The sequence below is a fragment of the Stylophora pistillata genome, chromosome 1 (assembly GCF_964205215.1).
Source record: "Stylophora pistillata chromosome 1, jaStyPist1.2, whole genome shotgun sequence".
NCBI lineage: Eukaryota > Metazoa > Cnidaria > Anthozoa > Scleractinia > Pocilloporidae > Stylophora > Stylophora pistillata.
The window spans coordinates 53,958,991-53,976,372 of record NC_142519.1 but is presented as its reverse complement, the minus strand read 5'-3'; the positions used below and the strand labels follow the sequence as shown (position 1 = coordinate 53,976,372).

General features: G+C 39.2%; 2 protein-coding genes and 1 pseudogene across 5 annotated transcripts; all 3 read right to left on the bottom strand.

Annotated features, from left to right (window-relative positions):
* Window positions 1-27: 27 nt before the first annotated feature.
* On the bottom strand, window positions 28-7,144 carry LOC111335386 (vesicular glutamate transporter 3-like). Of its 2 annotated transcripts, XM_022941277.2 has the most exons (10): window positions 6,609-7,144; window positions 6,033-6,066; window positions 4,971-5,170; window positions 4,330-4,417; window positions 4,145-4,240; window positions 3,509-3,633; window positions 3,135-3,290; window positions 2,396-2,525; window positions 1,704-1,942; window positions 28-845 (listed from the first exon to the last, which is right to left on the bottom strand). In XM_022941277.2, exons 1-10 carry the CDS (start codon window positions 6,762-6,764, stop codon window positions 681-683), a joined length of 1,389 nt encoding a protein of 462 aa, XP_022797012.2. In that variant the 5' UTR covers window positions 6,765-7,144; the 3' UTR covers window positions 28-680. The 2 variants fall into 2 exon arrangements, with proteins under 2 accessions (XP_022797012.2, XP_088618618.1); XM_088762492.1 differs by lacking the exon at window positions 4,145-4,240.
* Window positions 7,145-7,244: 100 nt separating this feature from the next.
* Window positions 7,245-11,633, bottom strand: LOC111335388 (ficolin-1-like). 3 transcript variants are annotated; one of them, XM_022941278.2, is made up of 4 exons: window positions 11,262-11,633; window positions 10,323-10,413; window positions 9,426-9,852; window positions 7,245-8,899 (listed from the first exon to the last, which is right to left on the bottom strand). In XM_022941278.2, the coding sequence occupies exons 1-4, from the start codon at window positions 11,583-11,585 to the stop codon at window positions 8,680-8,682; spliced, it is 1,062 nt and encodes a 353-aa protein (XP_022797013.2). In that variant the 5' UTR covers window positions 11,586-11,633; the 3' UTR covers window positions 7,245-8,679. The 3 variants fall into 3 exon arrangements, with proteins under 3 accessions (XP_022797013.2, XP_022797014.2, XP_088618641.1); XM_022941279.2 differs by lacking the exon at window positions 11,262-11,633 and adding an exon at window positions 10,694-10,824; XM_088762515.1 differs by lacking the exons at window positions 10,323-10,413; window positions 11,262-11,633 and adding an exon at window positions 10,137-10,255.
* A 2,935-nt stretch (window positions 11,634-14,568) lies between these two features.
* Window positions 14,569-16,905, bottom strand: LOC148743109 (techylectin-5B-like; annotated as a pseudogene).
* Between the last annotated feature and the right edge of the window lie 477 nt (window positions 16,906-17,382).

The window sequence follows — 17,382 nt, the reverse complement described above, 5'->3', positions numbered from 1 at the left end:
GATCGATAATATAAAACAAAAAACAAATAACAAAAGTGGAGTTTAATGAACCTCAACAAATTTTAACTAAGAAACTCCCTTGCAGGAAAGTTCAAAACATTTTTTTGAAAAAACATTTCTATCTCAACTTTATGGTCCTAAGACCAATACTATTCCTTTCCTTTTGAATGAGTGCCTTAACTTAATGGGTGTGTTAACTTCCTCGACAATTTCTAACTTGAATGCACTCTGCAGAACAAAGGAAAACCTCGTTGAATTACAAACAAGTTTCTCCTCTACCGATTGGCGAGATTGAAACCTAAGACAAATAATAAGGGACAAGTTTATTTATCACTAGAGGTGTGGAACGGAGGATTTGGGGCGGAGAATCAGATGGTTATCACGGGGAACGGAGGGGCGAATCAGTCGTCGCCAGTAGAGTATACAGGGGTGACTATAGAAAATTGACTTCCGATTAGCTGGTAACGAAAAGGGGGAAAGGGAGGGGGGTAGGGATCATAAGTTTACTACAGAGTCATGTGGAAAGATTACTTATATTTTCTTGAGACAACAAATCACCTAACCCCCACCCACTTCCCCCCCCCGTCTCACCCACAGGGCGATGAATAATGACATGTTCCTAAAATCTACAAATTATATTGTACACGAAGGCACGTAACGGGCTCAGGTTTATGATTGTCTTAGCTGCCAGCAGCACTTCCAGATTCGGTGTCTGCATCTGTTGGTTTATTGACAGTTTGGTCCCAGTCCTGTCGTTCTCCGGACATCAACAGGCAAAATAGGAAAGTCCCTCCAAGTAAAATTACAAATGTTAACCAGAAGACTCTTTGCCACTCTTCAGCAGTCTAAGACAGAAAGAAATGAAGTTTGCACTTTGTTACGTAGTCGAACATTTTTTTTTAGAAAGCTACGAGTACAGTATTTACAGTAGAAGGTTTCATATTTTGATAAAGACTGAACGCAAATATGGTGGACTATGCTAAGGGCCCGGGTCGAGTACATCAAAGCGAGGTTACTCAGGTCTCGGGTTTTCTTTTGGGAGCAGAGCTGTCGAAAAGTGAGGGGAAGTTGTAATGCAGTCATGTCCTATATCGCTAAGCCCACGAGCTTGTCTGTTCCTGATTATATATAGTCAAAAGGAGAAAAAACTTTCACAGGAAGGTTTCGATTTTTGAGTTTCCCCGTTCGCCTCTGAGTAGAACACGCATACAAGATCAAGTGATATACGATTGCTCTTATGAAAAATTAATATGCATCATTGAGGTATTTGTGGTTTTTTGAAATTTTTTTCCATGGGGCTGATTGACGGATTTTAGTAAAAGTCATCGGTGTCTTTTGTTCTTTCCTGGACGTCGTTCTTAGTTCACTCACAACAGACTGTTTCTGTGAGGCTAAAAATGTTCATTGACTAATGCAGTTATTTTCAATGGAGCATCGAAAGTAAACTGGAATTGCTTTGAGTTTGCTTGACTTCAGTTCGTGATTGGTCCAGCAAACTTGCGTCATTTCTTCAACTTATCAGATTCTGGACCTTAACCAACTGCGACTTGGTCAATCACCTTTTCCAACGCTGTGAACCGTCGGCTTGCTTTTACTTTGATTATCATCGGCTCTTTGTGACTTTTTCTTTTGCTGTGACCGGCTGTTGTGATTGCTTTAGCTTTGATTTAACTACAATCAGCCGAAATGTAATCTATACCAACCTTATCTTGAGTAATGAATCCCACTATGGTTGGACTGACAAACCCAGCAGTTGTTCCAACAGTATTACAAACGCCCATTATAATACTTGAATAACGTGGAGCTATGTCCAGCATGTTAACAGTGTATGCCGGGAACGCTAAAGACGTAGTCAATCCCGCCAGACTCATGCAAATAACAATCACTGTGACATTTAAAGAGTAACCAGCTATGAGAACTAAAAACCCACTCGCTACAGCGCCTGGGAAAGAAGAAGGAAAAAAATTACTACCAAGAAGACGGGTGAAGTAGTTATCGGTCAAAACGAATCACCAAATTCACGATGACTGCCGAAAGATGCTTGTTCTCGATAAAGATCGAGGTAATAAAAGCTACAAGATGCGTTTTTATGGACCGATACAAAGATGGAGCCCATTTCCAGCTATCTTTACCGAATGCAGATATTAAAGAAATTACACCAAAGAATCCCAAAGGTAAGCCAGGAAATCCGCCGCTGTTCTTTTTGTTTTCACTACGTAGAAAAAGAAATTCGTGACTTTGTGTTTATCCAAACGGCCAGAAAAGGTTTTTTTTCGTTCTTGTTATATGGAAAAGTTGCTTATTGGTAAGCTATACAACCTATATAAGAACACGACAAAGACACCTTTTGCCAAGTCAGAAAATACATGAACTAGTAAGTCAATTTTTATCGTACCAGCAGCGTAAAAAAATCTTCTAACGTTCTTTGTGGAAACCGTGCTCCTTCTGAGCATATCTGCTGCTAAGCCAGACAATGGAGAACATACACCTTTGACGAGAAAAGGGGCAGCAGCCATGAATCCCATCTGAAAATAATAAGAATGAAAAAAAAAAGGAATAACCCAGGAAGCCCGTTTTACTTACTATCGGTCTTGTCTGGACTCTTACAGAGCTAAATTGTACATTAAATTTTGTTTAAGTTAACTTCCCAAAAATTTTTATTTAGGTTATCCACAATAATATGTTTAATGTTTTCTGGCTACTCTTTCAATATAACTGGAAAATTTCCCTGGTTTCTTTGACATGAGACAGAAAACCAACTCCACAATAATGTGGCAATAATGTGGCCTGCACATCAGCCTTCTAATAACCCTCTCAAATATTTTTCAGGTCCACTTCATTAGGCTACCAACAAGTCACTAGTATCTGGCAGGGAGAATCTGAGAATGAGCTTAGCGAAAACCACAATTTACTTAAGGGCTGAGTGTAAGTGTCAGACAAGAAAAAAAATTACCTCGAGATCATAATACATAGACTGAACTACTGATCTTGTCTTTCTTCCTTCTTTTTTGCGTTTTTTCCATCTTCCATTTCACCGGTGTTGTGCGGGTCAAATAATGAATGCGGGTACGTAAATGTGCTCCGCTCTTAGATTTCCTTACTGTTAACTTATTAATATGATGCTATAAACTCACGCTGGTGATAGATGTTTTCATGACGTCTAGTAGAAAAGTTGGCATCGAAATAAGCAAAATATAAAATGCCCAATCCAATGCAAAGTTGGCCGCAATTATTCCCCACACAGGTGGCGATAGTAAAATAGATTTCCAAGGAATTACGATCTTCTCTACCTGAGGAACGAAAGACCATGTGCCAGGTTTAATTCGATTGAGGGGTGGGAAGCTAAATAAAAGACGTAACTCAGAATAAAACGAATATCAGAGGGATTCATATCGAAGTTAACATATACGCATGCAAACGGTCACAAAAAAAACTTAAAAAAAAACGCGGATGTTCATTCACACTTTGTTAATTTAGGAGCATTGTAAACGTCATGTAAGAGCCCCACCTTGGACATGTCCAGTGCTGTTTCTTGTATTAGACACCTCTCGTCATCTGATATGGTCGGGTGAAGTGTGGGAGACTCGTAGGCAACCATCAGCCAAACAATGTACCATACAATACCAAACACACCTGATAAAAAGAAAAAAAACCCTAAAATTCATTATTTGCAATCCCTTTCTTTTTCTAACTGTCCTTATGTGACTGACTGACTGACTGGTTTAGCCACCTCCTCTAAGGCAAGTGGTCTCTGGAGGGAGGAGAAGGCGGATAGTTCAAGATATTGACATGCACGTCTGAGTGAAAGGGAGGACGGAGCAACTTAGGTCTTAACGAACCTGAAGCTTTAAAGTTATCTTAGCCTTAGAGAACAGAGTAGAGAAAATTTTAATCATATATGATCGAAACGGGTTCTGAACATTGATAGAGTAGTGCATTACTTAAAGGCAGTAGCAGTCAAATCACATGGTTCGGATAAAGAAGTAACGTAAGTAAACTCGAAATAATTTTTGAGTTATCGGAAAATCGAAGGGGAAAGGGTAGTCAATGACGTACAAAACTCGTACGTTATAGGTCATTAACGTATCTCTGCCAACTAATGAAATTCCACAATTCCGTATTGAGCACACACACACACACTCACCAAAGCAGTAAAAAACAGAGGCCCAGCCCCCATCAAAACCATATTTGGTCAGCAAGCCTGTAATAGGCATAGTGAGGAGGTATCCAATACTTGCTCCTGAGATGGTAAGCAAAGCCCAAGAGCGTAAGTGCATGGGGTACACTTTACTGAAAAGAAAAACCACCCCGTACAATAATAGAGCAAACCTGTGATTGAAACCGTCACCAAAGTTGTTCTCTCAGCTGAAGGCGCCCATCGACTCCACATAGCGTGATTACAAGGAAATAAAACACCCTAACATTCGTGGAAATAAAAATAAAATTAGTTCTTTAAGTCCAATGCAGTCATACAGAGGGAATTGGTTTTTACTAAAATGCTAACTAATGAGAGCGTTGGGCATGGCCCTCATGACAAAATAATGTTCTCAAACTTTTTTTAAACAACGCTTGCTCTGAAAGAGTTAAACCGGCTACTCAACTGTTTATCATGAGGATACATTCTGGAATTTTGTTTTCAGCGTTAAAATCTGTCGATGTTGTAGAGCTCAAGTTCCTATTGAAGACAAATTTCACTTTCCTCACTTTATTCCGCTCCGACAAATTCCTAATAAAGTTATTGTCACTTCTAAATGTAACCTTATACACAGCCCTAGGACTTTATCCTTGGTGAAATGTAAAATTGTATATCGCTAACTCCTTTAACGTCGAAGCTTAAAACTTTCCAAAAAAGTGTTTTTGGAAAGAATTTAATTCTTATAATTTTTCCACTGCATCATATAGAGGAGTAGAATTAGTTTTAATGTTTTCATTTTTTATCATCGTCATCATAATTTTTATTTTTAACTCACCAACACGAGGCCTTCTAATACTCTTAATATAATTAATGAAAAAGAGCTCCAGCGCGTTGCCATGGGAGTCAACAAAGTAAACAGTGAGGCGATCATGACAGCAGCCCCAAACAGACGAGCTCCACCCACTCGTAGAGCCAGCCATCCACCTGGGATTTGGAACACCATGTAACCGTAATAAAATGCTCCTAGAATTACTCCTAACGAAAGCAAATAATGCTATCTGTTATTTACACGGCTATCGAATGTACACTAAAACAATTTAGAACATAGCTAGCAGAGTCGAGCAATCAAATTTATTGTACGTAAGCGTGCTCAAAATCCCGATAGTGCACGCTGATAGCGTCAGCAAATCCGACTTCGCTAGAAATTTCTTTTTTCGCGCGAGCGGCCATTGTTAGCGCGGGGAAAAATAATACATTTCGCGACAATAATGGATACAAACAGAAACTCGGCCTACTAGTCCAAAAACGAAGACAATGTTTCGACCTTTTCCCTTGGGCTAGAGTTCTTAAATGAGGCAGAAAAAGAGAAAAACAAAGGAAAAGGAGACTCGGCATCAGCGCCGTCACGATTCGCTTCAACTGATATTGTTGTCCGTTTTTCGCGTCGGATTTTGATGCACAATTCCACCGGCTATGTTCTAAAACAATTGGTTCATGCTTTCAGCTGTGCACTATCGCGTTATGGAGCACGTGGGAAGTTTGGAGAGCACTCAAGAAGCTAGAGTTGCCCTCGGCTATCGCCTCGGGCAACTCTTACGCTTCGTTCGTGCCCTCCAAACTTCCCGTGTGCTCCATAACTCGATAGTGCACGCTAAAGCATGAACCAATTGTTAAATAGTAGGAACACTGGAGGAATGTGTGATAGTGTGAGTAGTTCCCCTGTCAGAAGCCTGTCATGTAAATATTACCCACTAGGACTAGTGCGCCTCGATCTATTTTTAGCAATGGGGATATTCTTGGTCTTAAGATAAGCTTTTTGTCTTTGTACCACCTGGTTTTATCTGGTTTTAAATGATAATGTCTTTAATTTTCACTGCTTCATTCATCTATTAAGTACCTTTCAGTTCGGGTTTCCATTTGAATTCCGCTTCCTGTAAAAAAAAAATATTAGAGAAGATACTTCCGAATCAAAACATCGAGTAATAATCTTAACATATGAGACTGGGGATAGTTTTCTCACAAAATATCTTAAGAGTTTCTAATGCTACCAATTCTATGAATAGAATCTCAGCGGGTCTTTGGAAGATTAAAAGCGTTCAGGAGCAAACACAAAGTCTATTTACATTTGTGGTTTTTAAAACGTCTTGATACCCAAAAAGCACCTGTACTGAGGTCGGCGCATGTAGAGTGGTCGCTTCCCGAGAGATGAAACCATAAATAGAACCAACTTGAATTAATAGCCCTAGAATTAGTCGTGGTCATCCGCAAAGGTTGGTCGCTAGTAAAGTTGAAATGAAAAGGAAAGTGGATGAAAAAGTAGTGACATATCCAGTGCAAGGTTTAAATGCGCTTCACTATCGTTACCAATGACTAAGAAACATTAAAAAAATATGGGCCCCAAGTTCTCCAATATCATAAATTTCTCTTGGTATCTTATTTTAAGGAGTTGTGTCGCACAACTATCTTGACTTACCCTGCAGATTGTTTCTCCATCTACTACAGCCGTGTGATTATTGACCATCGCACCAATAGCGACATTCAAATTTACCCTTAACCCAGACATAACAAAGAATCCAATGAAAATCATTCCAGACAAGACATAACGCTTAGGGAGAGCATCAACAGCCATTTTACGTTAGATAAACATAAAGCAATCTTCGATAAACATGGACGCAGATGATGGAAACCAGCAGGAAGAACCTTCCTCACTCGAATTGTAACAGAATTACGATTTACGCGTCGTTTTAGATCTGTTGGCCATAATTCAGCTTAGCACTATCTCCAAAGGTTGTTCATCGCTTAAGCAAATGTCTAGTGGTCTAAAACATCTCTTTCCACAGCTTTTTTTTTAAGTTCATGTTGAAATGTAGCAGACACTTGAAATTATATTTTGAGGTAATTATTTATTGAAAGACGCTGAAAAACAAGAAAGATGACAGGTCTTCAATTGAGTCATGAGTGAGGTACCAGAGAAAACACGAAACAGGAGCACACTGCAACAGGTCCCTTTTCATCAAGATGACTGAAGAGATTTAACAAGGCTCTGCTGATGTTTATTTTAAGTGTGTCTGCAGGCCAGCCTAAGTAACTAAACAAATTCCTCAATTAAGACATTTAAACGAGTAGTTTAATATAAGCCTGTCATGAAAATCTACGAAAGTCTTAAGCAGTGAAATAGGTAACGTTTTGACAGTACGACCTATAAGTACATTTCTTCAAGTGAATCGAAGGAGCGAGATAGAAAGAGACGAAAATGCATTTTATATCTATATGGACATTCTAACAAAGTAAAAGCATCACCTAACGATCAACACACTAAGATGCATTTATCATTCTCTTATTTATCCATATCTTAAGTGTGGTTGTGCACTCTGGGGATATAAGTAGAAAAATTACAAAACAAAGCGGTTCACATTATCAATGACGTTCCTCTAAAGGAACCGATTACTCCTCGCCATACTGCCTTTAGACTTTTTAAAGTTCCTAACATCGTCAAACTTAAGACCTCTTTACTTCTTTATGACTATTCTACTACTGAGAAACATTTCAACTTAAATCTCTCGTTAATGTCCGAACTGCATGATTATGACATTCGAGGTGTATCCCACAACCTTCTGTCAATCAATTCCTTCTCAGGAAATTTTGTCCAACAATTATCGGTAGGCATATCTGAAACGATATTTCTCAACCTATTGGAGAAAAACCAACTAAACAAAATTAATGTTTAAAAAAGCACTTTCGTACTACTATCTGAATAAATATTAACTATTTATGTGCTTCATCTTCTGTCTTTCTCTCTCAGGTAAGCTGTTTTGGTTAAGTCTAGCTAAGTGAATAACTTTTTTTAATTATATAGCTGTCTGCGCCTGTGGGTAGGATGAAGCGAATCCAGTGTTCTGATTGGCGACCCGAAGGGGCAAGATGGGCCCATCTTACTTGCTCGAGATTGTCCGTTTTGATCCTGCGCAAGAGAGAAAGTGCGTGGAGCGGACCTACAAAGGTCGTAACATTTAGGCAATGTCGGCGACGCAGTCGTAAAAATCGTTAGAAGTCAGTCAAAAGAAAGAAAAAATTAAACGAGCTGGATATTGGCCTCGTTTTTTTTCCGTGTTTTTATAGACCTCGACTTCGTCTTGGTCCATAAAAACGCAAAAAAAAGTAGTGGGGAGGAAAACTCGACGTACCTCTCCTCTTTCTCCCTACACTTCTTTCGTGCTCTAGCCACTTCCAGCGTTCTTCATTGCAACAGGATAGAGCACATTCAAGGCTCCTTTATTTGTTAATTAAGGGGCACTGTATTAGGTATCTAGAAGTGTTCTCTCCTCTCCTATCTCACATTTGAACGTAGAGAAATAGAATTGCATTGACGGTAGTTATTACGTTGTTCAGTATTATTTAACTTGACTTGCTGCTAGGTGAAGTGGAGAAATAAATAAGAGACAGATACAAACTAGATCAATAAAATTATTACACCAAAAAAATTGAAGTTTATCACCATAAACAGGTTTCCTGTTGCTTTAAAGGGGCAATTTTTACGGACGAAATTATGCTGGTCGAATTTTAATCTCGGTGCGCTTTAACGAATAATCTTGTCCTCGAAATGATTGCCATGTAATTCCTTGTGCGTAACCTCCGCCTCGATACAAACCATTTGGATTGGCGTTATGGCAAACATGATACCACCAGCCCCCATTGAAGTTTACTGCACAGTTTCCACTGCTATGAACGTCGTTATCTCTGTCTTTGGTTGTAAACCTCATATTTCTATGATATTAAAAGCATTTAATAAGAAACTGAGTAAAAGCTGGGGAGCGATGCTTCTAGTAGCAATTCACATTCATTAAAGTGCAGATGGCATCGAATGGTCAGAAATGTGCAAAGAGCACTGCATTGTCAGCAATGCACACGAAAAGACTCCCTTCTCGGGAAAGTTAAAGAAAATGGAATGGCAACCGTTGTTTTTACTCAGAGAATTATAAGGTGAATGATGTAGCAAACAGAAATCTAGTGTCAACAAGTTAAAAGAATCAATCCTGGTTAACAATAAACTTGAAGTTGAAATACCTTGGATCGGTCATTGTGCATGTAGCGATGCATACTGGGATGCAATAATTCAGCTTAGATTCGTCATTTATAGAAAAAGCTGCTCAGCATTATAGTGAGATCCTCAACTTCCGGCAATCATCAACGAATTTCAAAGTTCTAAGGCAGAAACTTTTCAGAAATTACCCTTATATTACTGGTCATTCTCAGTAAAAAGAAAAAAAAAACTGCAATGCTTACGACGTACCTGATAGGCTTCGTGAGCGATAGCAATGAGTCGCCAGCGGTCCCTCGGTATCCAGCGATTGTCAACCGATAATAATTGCTTTCGTCGGCCACAGAGAAAGTCGTGTACTCGGCAAATCTTCGGTCACCTTTGTAATCCTCCATATCAATTCGAAACATCATGTTGGCTGATGCAGTCAGACGGTGAAGAAAATCATTCCCAAGCCAAAACTCGCCCTTCAGATTTCCAAAGCCTTTTTTGTATGATTCCCAGTCAACATAAAAGTCTACAGAGCCATCCATGCGTCTTTGAAAAGTGGTCCAGCCTCCGCCATCAGTTGTCATGTCACACAACACTTGGAAAGGTTCTTCTTCATCAGGGTAAATCCAGTAAACACCGTCAGTTGTGGAACCATTTTGGTAATAGTCAAGACAGTTCTTGGGGCAGTCTGTAAAATAAAATATACTATCGTTTGTAAAAAAATCGGCCTCATACAATAACGCCGATTGAATTGAATTGAGTTGAATTGAATTTTATAGCAACACATAGAAATGTAATAAACCATATCTAGTCCTCATTTGATATCGCTTATATCTTTCGTGATACTCGACGACCAAATTCCCTGGCTGATTTCCTTACCGCTTTTTAAAGAAGACTACATGAACCGATCTTCTCTCTCTCTTTAAATGTCTTTGTACTAGACGTTTCATATTTTATCTTTCGAAAACTTACCTCATCAGCTGCTAATCTACCCGTTTCATCTGTCCCCTAGCATTTTTCAAAGCGTCCTGATCTTATCTTCTTTTCCTAAGATTTTTGTCTTTCCCAGTTTACCCTTCCCTCCATGAGATAATCTTTCCTTAAGTGTCTCGTTCCATGGCTGCTAAACTAGAAACAATCTACCGGATCTCCTCTCACCTCTAATACACCTACAGAAGTGAGTGTCTAATTTGTAGTCAACCACACATGTTTCATTCTCCTTACAAGGATCATCTTTCTCGCAGGTGCTCTAAAGTCAAGGAAAGAAAATAGTTTACAAACTGACATAAAAAAGATGATGGCAGACTTTTTCGTTGAATAGTCTAAAAAAACGTATTGCCTCATGTTGGTGATGGATTTTAAAAGAAAGACAGTCAGGACATAAAAGGCGTCCAAGAACGAAATCATCTCGGCTTATTTCTAGATTTATCTCTAAGTTAGCTTCTTGGGCGACATTCCCAATTAAATTTTTTCAGACGAAAGTATTTCTAAGGAATTTAGATTGTTTTATCTTAAAGTAGATTCATTACATGAAAGAACGGTTTTGCGGGGTTTTTCTCGTTCCTTCTCTTGTGAAAACCTCTGCCTTTACGACAGGTGCTTCTTGGCACTGATAACTCTAGAAAGATATTGTTTTCTTTGGAATCAGTCAAGAAGTGAAACACCTACAAAACCGTAGATACAACACAATTTTCAAAAGGCCGACGTTTTGAAGTGTTTAATTATGTAAGTTGTGATCATTTCAATTTCAGTCCCGAGCTTTCAAAGCACGGCATGAGTTCTCTAAACACAGTAATTACTGACTCGCGATGCAAGGCAATCATTACCAAAATCACTGCGTCATTCAAAGAGTTCCTGTCCTTCTATTCATGAAATAAACGGTCCTAGCTAGCTAATAAAAGTTGTTTATTTTTTGAATTCCTAAAACAACTAGCAAGGTATGAAGTAATGAATCTGATAAAAATCGCAGCATCTTGTTCGAAATGAATTCTGACTTAATAAAGTAAAAAACTTAAAACGAACCGAATTCATCAGAACAAATATGTGCAAGGTCTCAGGTTAACGAGCATAAACTCTCAAAGTATGTAGTGTTTTCACCTGTATTCCTCGATATAATGCTCCATCCTCTTTTATAAAATTCCCATAACTCACGAATCGGTCCGAACCACTTAGCTGGCATCTGTTTGCAGCCTTACCATCGATGGGAAGGAAGTTGTATGAAAAGCATCGGTCTTCAGAGATACATTCAAACAGACAAGAGATTTCAGACGCCACTTCAAAGTCTCTAAGGACACTCCCGTCGAGTTTTTGATCGTTTATCGCCTTTGCAAAATTAGCAGTTTTAAACTCGGGCTCCAAAAAACGATTTGAGGCCTGTACGAGGGCCATAAGTGGAACCATCAATAGCACCCACAGGCACATGTTAGCTTTTTTGTGCTGACTTCGACCCAAATCGTAGTCGCTGAGTTTGTGATCCAGTGGACTAAACTATTAAAACTAAACAAACTAAAACTACCTGATTCATTATTAAAAACTTTCGTCGCGAGGGAACAAAGAATTATCATTGTTACGAATGTTTACAACATCATGATATAAGCATCAACTTGCCGACAAATATGCATGTTTTACGTCAACTTGATCAAAATACCAGTCACCATTTGCAGTGTCACAATTGTTAATCTGGCCATTCTCTTGACATCTGATCAAACAACTGCATGGGGACTACGTTGAGCTATGATTATCGCAGATAAGCTGCGATTTTAGCAATTGCAGAAAAAAAATGAAAAAAAGACAACTTTATATTTTTTAAAAAAATTAAGATACACTGAAGACGTTCTCTGGCTAAAAATTTTAGAAAACATAAGCTTTCGGCTGTCGATCTACAGCCTTTCACGGATAGCCGTAGTATCCGTGGAATGCTGTTGATCAACAGCCGAAAGCTTACGTTTTCTCAAACGTTTGACCAGAGAATGTTCTCAGTGTATTTTATTATGTCTCATCCTGGCTGCGCCTCGATTTTTTTAGATTAATCCTGTACTATTCAACCTTCATCGGCTGCCAGTAAATTATCGTATTCAATTCAAGATCTCGATGACTTTTAAGGCGATTCATAGCATGGCTGCTAGTTATTTAGATAACCTGATCTGTGTTAGATCATCGTCTAGATATTCGTTACGCAATGATAATGCTATGATTTAGAATGCCCAAAAAGGGGTTATGCGCACAATTTTAGGTGCCCACTAGTTTCATACCTCTGCGCCTGCGCTGTGGAACAGCTTGCCTGCGCATATCCGCACGATTGATTCGCTAGAGTTATTTAAGAAATCTCTTAAGATCTATCTTTTTAAGCTAGCGTTTCAGATTTGCACTACAATCTTATCTGTATTTTGAAGTTATTCATTTACTTTTCATTCATTCATTCATTTATTGTAATTATATATTGTAAATAATATCTTTATTGTAATTATTTACTGTAAATGTTAATATTCCAGGATTGTAAAGCGCCTTTGATCATCCTGTAGTGTTAAAGGGCCCTATATAAGTAAATAAATTATTATTACTATTATTATTATTATTATTATTATTATGATTATTATTAAAAGGCTTGAACGGTATTCGAACAGCAGCCTCCGTGATACTTATTGGGGGGGTGCTACCAAAAGGAGAAACGAAGCCACACGGTGCATATTAGACGACAAAAGAATGGACGTCGAAAGTATTCACCAAGCCAGTCAGAAAAATTTTACTCGGAAAACTTGGATACTTACTCCGAAGCAGGAAAAAAAAATAGCTTGGATTGTAAAATTAAGACCAGACTCACTTTTTTTCGGAGGACACTTCCAGTCGCAGGTATGGCAACTTGCTCAAATGACGAAAAAGAAGACAGTTGTATATCACAGGCGGCCCAGGCTCTGTCGCAGGCTCTGTCACAGGCTCTTTCACAGTGGATTATTACAGAGTTTGTATAGTGGTTTAGCTGGACTTGCTTTTGAGCTCCGTAAATATAAAGTTGGGTGAAATAATCAAAGAAATAAAGTATTACCTTCATAAAGAGTAGTCTGCGCCGTTCTTGTCGCGATTTGAGGCTGTTTTGCTGTGTTTCAGCTTTAAGTCCTAGCACTACCAAATAAAAGGGAAAGTAGGAAAGCTCTGTCTCACACACGCTCGCGAATATCGTTCGAAAAACACTCTTAAATACTTCCCCTTGAATCGAAACTTGGTAGCACGAAAGCCAAATAGTTGCCCTTCAGGTTCACTAAAACAAATCCCTCAAAAGCTGGGTTGTCGAGGAACCAGCCCAGCGAAATTCTCAAACTGACCGCCATTTCAACGCCATTAGAAAGCGCGTCTGTCAAATCCTGTGTAGTCAAAAGTTCGTTGCGACGCGGTCGGCCTGGACACTATCAAAAGTAGGCCCAACGGGTAGCCCCACGATATGAATGATTAGTCATGATCAGTGTTGCTAGTGTTTAGTTTGACCGCTTCGTAACCAACAGAGCCTGTGACAGAGCCTGGGCCGCCTGTGGTTGTATCATCTTAGCAAGAGCAAGCCGAATTAACGCAATTCTGTCAAATGAAGGCAATAAAACGGTGGGAAAAGTCTTATTGAATTAATTTCAGGAGTTTCTCCATATTGTGTGGTATAGATCTTCCTTTTGTTTTCGTCAGGACTTTATAAGCATTTAATTCACTTCCTCATGTAGCTACCAATAATTGATTACAAAGTTTATTCGTTGGCTTAGGAGAGAGATCAGTCGGCTGTAGCGATGATCTATACAAAAGTACTAATCTATTTTTTTCTGTTCTACTGCATTACAGACTATAAAGCTTGTGGCATCCTTTCATCAAAATTAAGCCCGGTAAACTCCGTCTCGGTTAATGACACCTCACTAAAAGCGATGTTACAATCATGATAAGCCACTGTAGCAAAGAGTCACTGTACGCATAGCAGACATCTCTAACTCTTGTAAGATTGTGCCAGCTGAGAGCTTAAAGACAACTTGTACAAATGAAACAATTGTCCAGTCGAACATATGAGGCGCTCGTAGCACCGAGAGAAACCAGTGTTTAGTAGAACTCAACGAGTTTATTTGTACTTTAACATAGCACGCCTCGACCATGGATTGCAAGCTGACAGGCCATAATCAACCTGTACACGACGCAAAGCTAGAGTTACCTTACGAAACAAAATTCACGAAGGAGCTAAAAACAAAAATAAAGAAACAATCTTACCAAATGATGAGACAAGACAGTATCAAAGCGGCGTGAAATCATTGTTTGAGCACATTTTCTTTCACGAACGCCTCACCAAATTCGAAGAAAAAGCACGCTGAGCATCATGGTATTATGTAATTATAAAATCGGAACAAATATGGACACTATTGAGGAATGGCCTCAACAGAAATCATGCTGGCCGAAGTTTGATCTTGGTGCGCTTTAACGAATAATCTAGTCCTCGAAATGAAATCCAGCTAACTCCTTGAGCTTGACCTCCACCTTAGTACAAACCATTTGGGTTGGCCCTGTGGCAACTATTGTACCACCAACCACCTTTAAAATACTCTGCACAGTTTCCAACGTCACTGAGTTCGTTGTCTCTGTCTCTGGTTGTAAAATTCATATTTCTGTATTAAAAAAAAAAGAAAAAAAAAACACAAAATAACAACTTCTTGAAAAATTTTAGAATGAGCTGGATAGTAATGCTACTGGAAGCATTGCATAACTTAACTGCATTGTCAAAAATATGCAAAAAATGTATTCATGATCCGAGGAAAGTCAAAGAGGAAAGGAACATAGTAATCTGTGTAAAACGCAGTGTACAAAAAGTGAGTCATGGTGCAAGGAGCAATGTTTGGTCACCAATTTAAGAAGAGCAATCATGGAATTACCTATGACATACCTCATGGACTGAATTGAAGATAATGAGTCGCTTACGGTGCCTCGGTATCCATGGATTGTCACCCGATATTAATCGCTTTCGTCGGCCACAGAGAAAGTCGTGTACTCGGAAAATCTTCGGTCGCCTTCGTAATCCTCCATATCAATGCGAAACACCATGTTGGCTGATGCAGTCAGACGGTGAAGAAAGTCATTCCCAAGCCAAAACTCGCTCTTTAGACTTCCGAAGCCTTCTTTGTATGATTCCCAATGGACATAAAAGTCTACAGAGCCATCCATGCACCTTTGAAAGGTGTTCCAGCCTCCGCCATCAGTTGTCATGTCACACACTACTTGGAATGGTTCTTCTTCATGAGGGAAAATCAAGTACACACCGTCAGTTGTGGAACCATTTTGATAATAGTCAAAACAATTTTTGGGGTAATCTGCGAATGGAAAGGTTACCTTCATTCATAGATACACCTTATTCGATGGTTTAACTTACAAAATGAAAACGTGACCAGAAAAATCTGATTTACTTGAACGTTTGTTCCTTTAAAAGTCAAAGCAGATTAGCAACCAAAATCATGATCGTTCGTCACGGCCATTTTGTCCCTCCCTTTTCCGTCCGTTTTTTTTCCTTGTTTCACTGTGTAATGCCGAGGCATACTTTCTGCTTTCAGTTGCCTTAACATGATAAAATGGCGTGGTAAAGGGAAAATAATGTGTTGTAACGATTTCCAGCGAAGGGTAAGATTTGGCCCTTTCATCTCTCTTTAGTAATCAACGAACGAAGGTGTTTCAACATTCAAAACATCGCAGTCCTGTGCTGATCGAGGTAACAGATGAAAACATACGTCTTGATTAATCGGCTTGAGAGGACTTTCTCCTCTCTAACGAAAAAGACTTGAGCTGCTCTCAAACCAAAAAAACCTAACGGATTTCCACTTACCTCTGATACGCTCACAGAAGTGAGTGTTTGATTTGTAGCTTGCGAGACATATTTCGTTTTCTTTGTACGGGTCATCTTTGCAGGTGCTCTAACATTAGGGAAAGAAATTGAGAAACGTATTATTTTCAAATTTGGATAGCGGACGTTTTGTTTCTTTTTAAAATTTTCAACCCTCTTTTCGATTTTACATGCAGGAAAACGGTTTGCCATTTGAAATAGTCCAAGAGCGAAAGCTATAACACTTAAACAAATAGTCAAATATGTCTATAAGTTCTGGGCCTGGAGGCATAGCTTATAGTTTAGGGAGATTTCGCTCCATTTCAAGTTCGCCCAACTTCCATCGTTGCGATTTCAGCCCCCTGAAGTTAAAAAAAACTCGCTGCCATCTTAACTAGTTCGCTTCCTTGCACCCGAACGTACTCGTGCAATTAACGTACCGCGCCAATTCTTCATTTTGTTGATTAGTGCACGATTACTGAAAGAACTATGCAAAGAAACTGAAATAGAGAGATCCAGCTACGATTAGGAACAACAAGACTCAAACTTTGAGCTGCAATTAATTTGTGTTGCACTGAGACCAATTTAGCTTACCATTATTCCTCTCTAAATGAAATATTTATCCTCAGTAAAGTTAGCAAATCCATCAAATCGATCAGAGTCGCTTAGCTAACACTTGAATTTCTCTGAGCCTCCCTTCATGGTTCCAAAGTTGTAAGACTGACATCGCTCCTCATCCACACACTCAAGCTGACAGGAACTTTCCGTATCGACTTCTATCTCTTTTATCAGGCCTCCGTTTAGGTTTTGTCCTTCTATCTTGTCGGCGAAGTTAACAGCTCTCAGATCTGGTTCTGAAAGGCAGCTAATGCCGTACACAGCTGTACAGACGAGATTGAATTTCCCCAGATGCATGTTAAGTCTCCATAGAAAGGTTTTCGCGTGTAGTCATGTTGTATCTTCATGGACTCTGGGCCGCGACCTTGGTTAGCAGTTGAAAATACATCCTTGAATTGATGTAATAGTTCGCAACTCTTTTTATTACGCTCCTAATACGCGAAGAGTGTGCTCGATGAGGTCTTGTAAATAAACTTTTGTCATCATTACAGTCCTCATATCCTAGGTAGAGCGGACAGTCAGAAACTAATCAGATTCATAAAAGGAATAGCCTCCGTTAACCTGTGATATCACCATTCATTTCTTCAACGGCGCAAATCATGAATGCGCTCGATAAAGTCTTGATAGCAATCCTCTATCATCAGTATTAAGATAATCATCGTTCCCCAGGCAGAGGGGAAAGTTGTTTTAAACTATTCAATTTTATAAAAGGGATACCCTCTGTTAACTTTTGAGATCACCCGTGATCTCTTTAACGGCGCAACGAATGCTCAA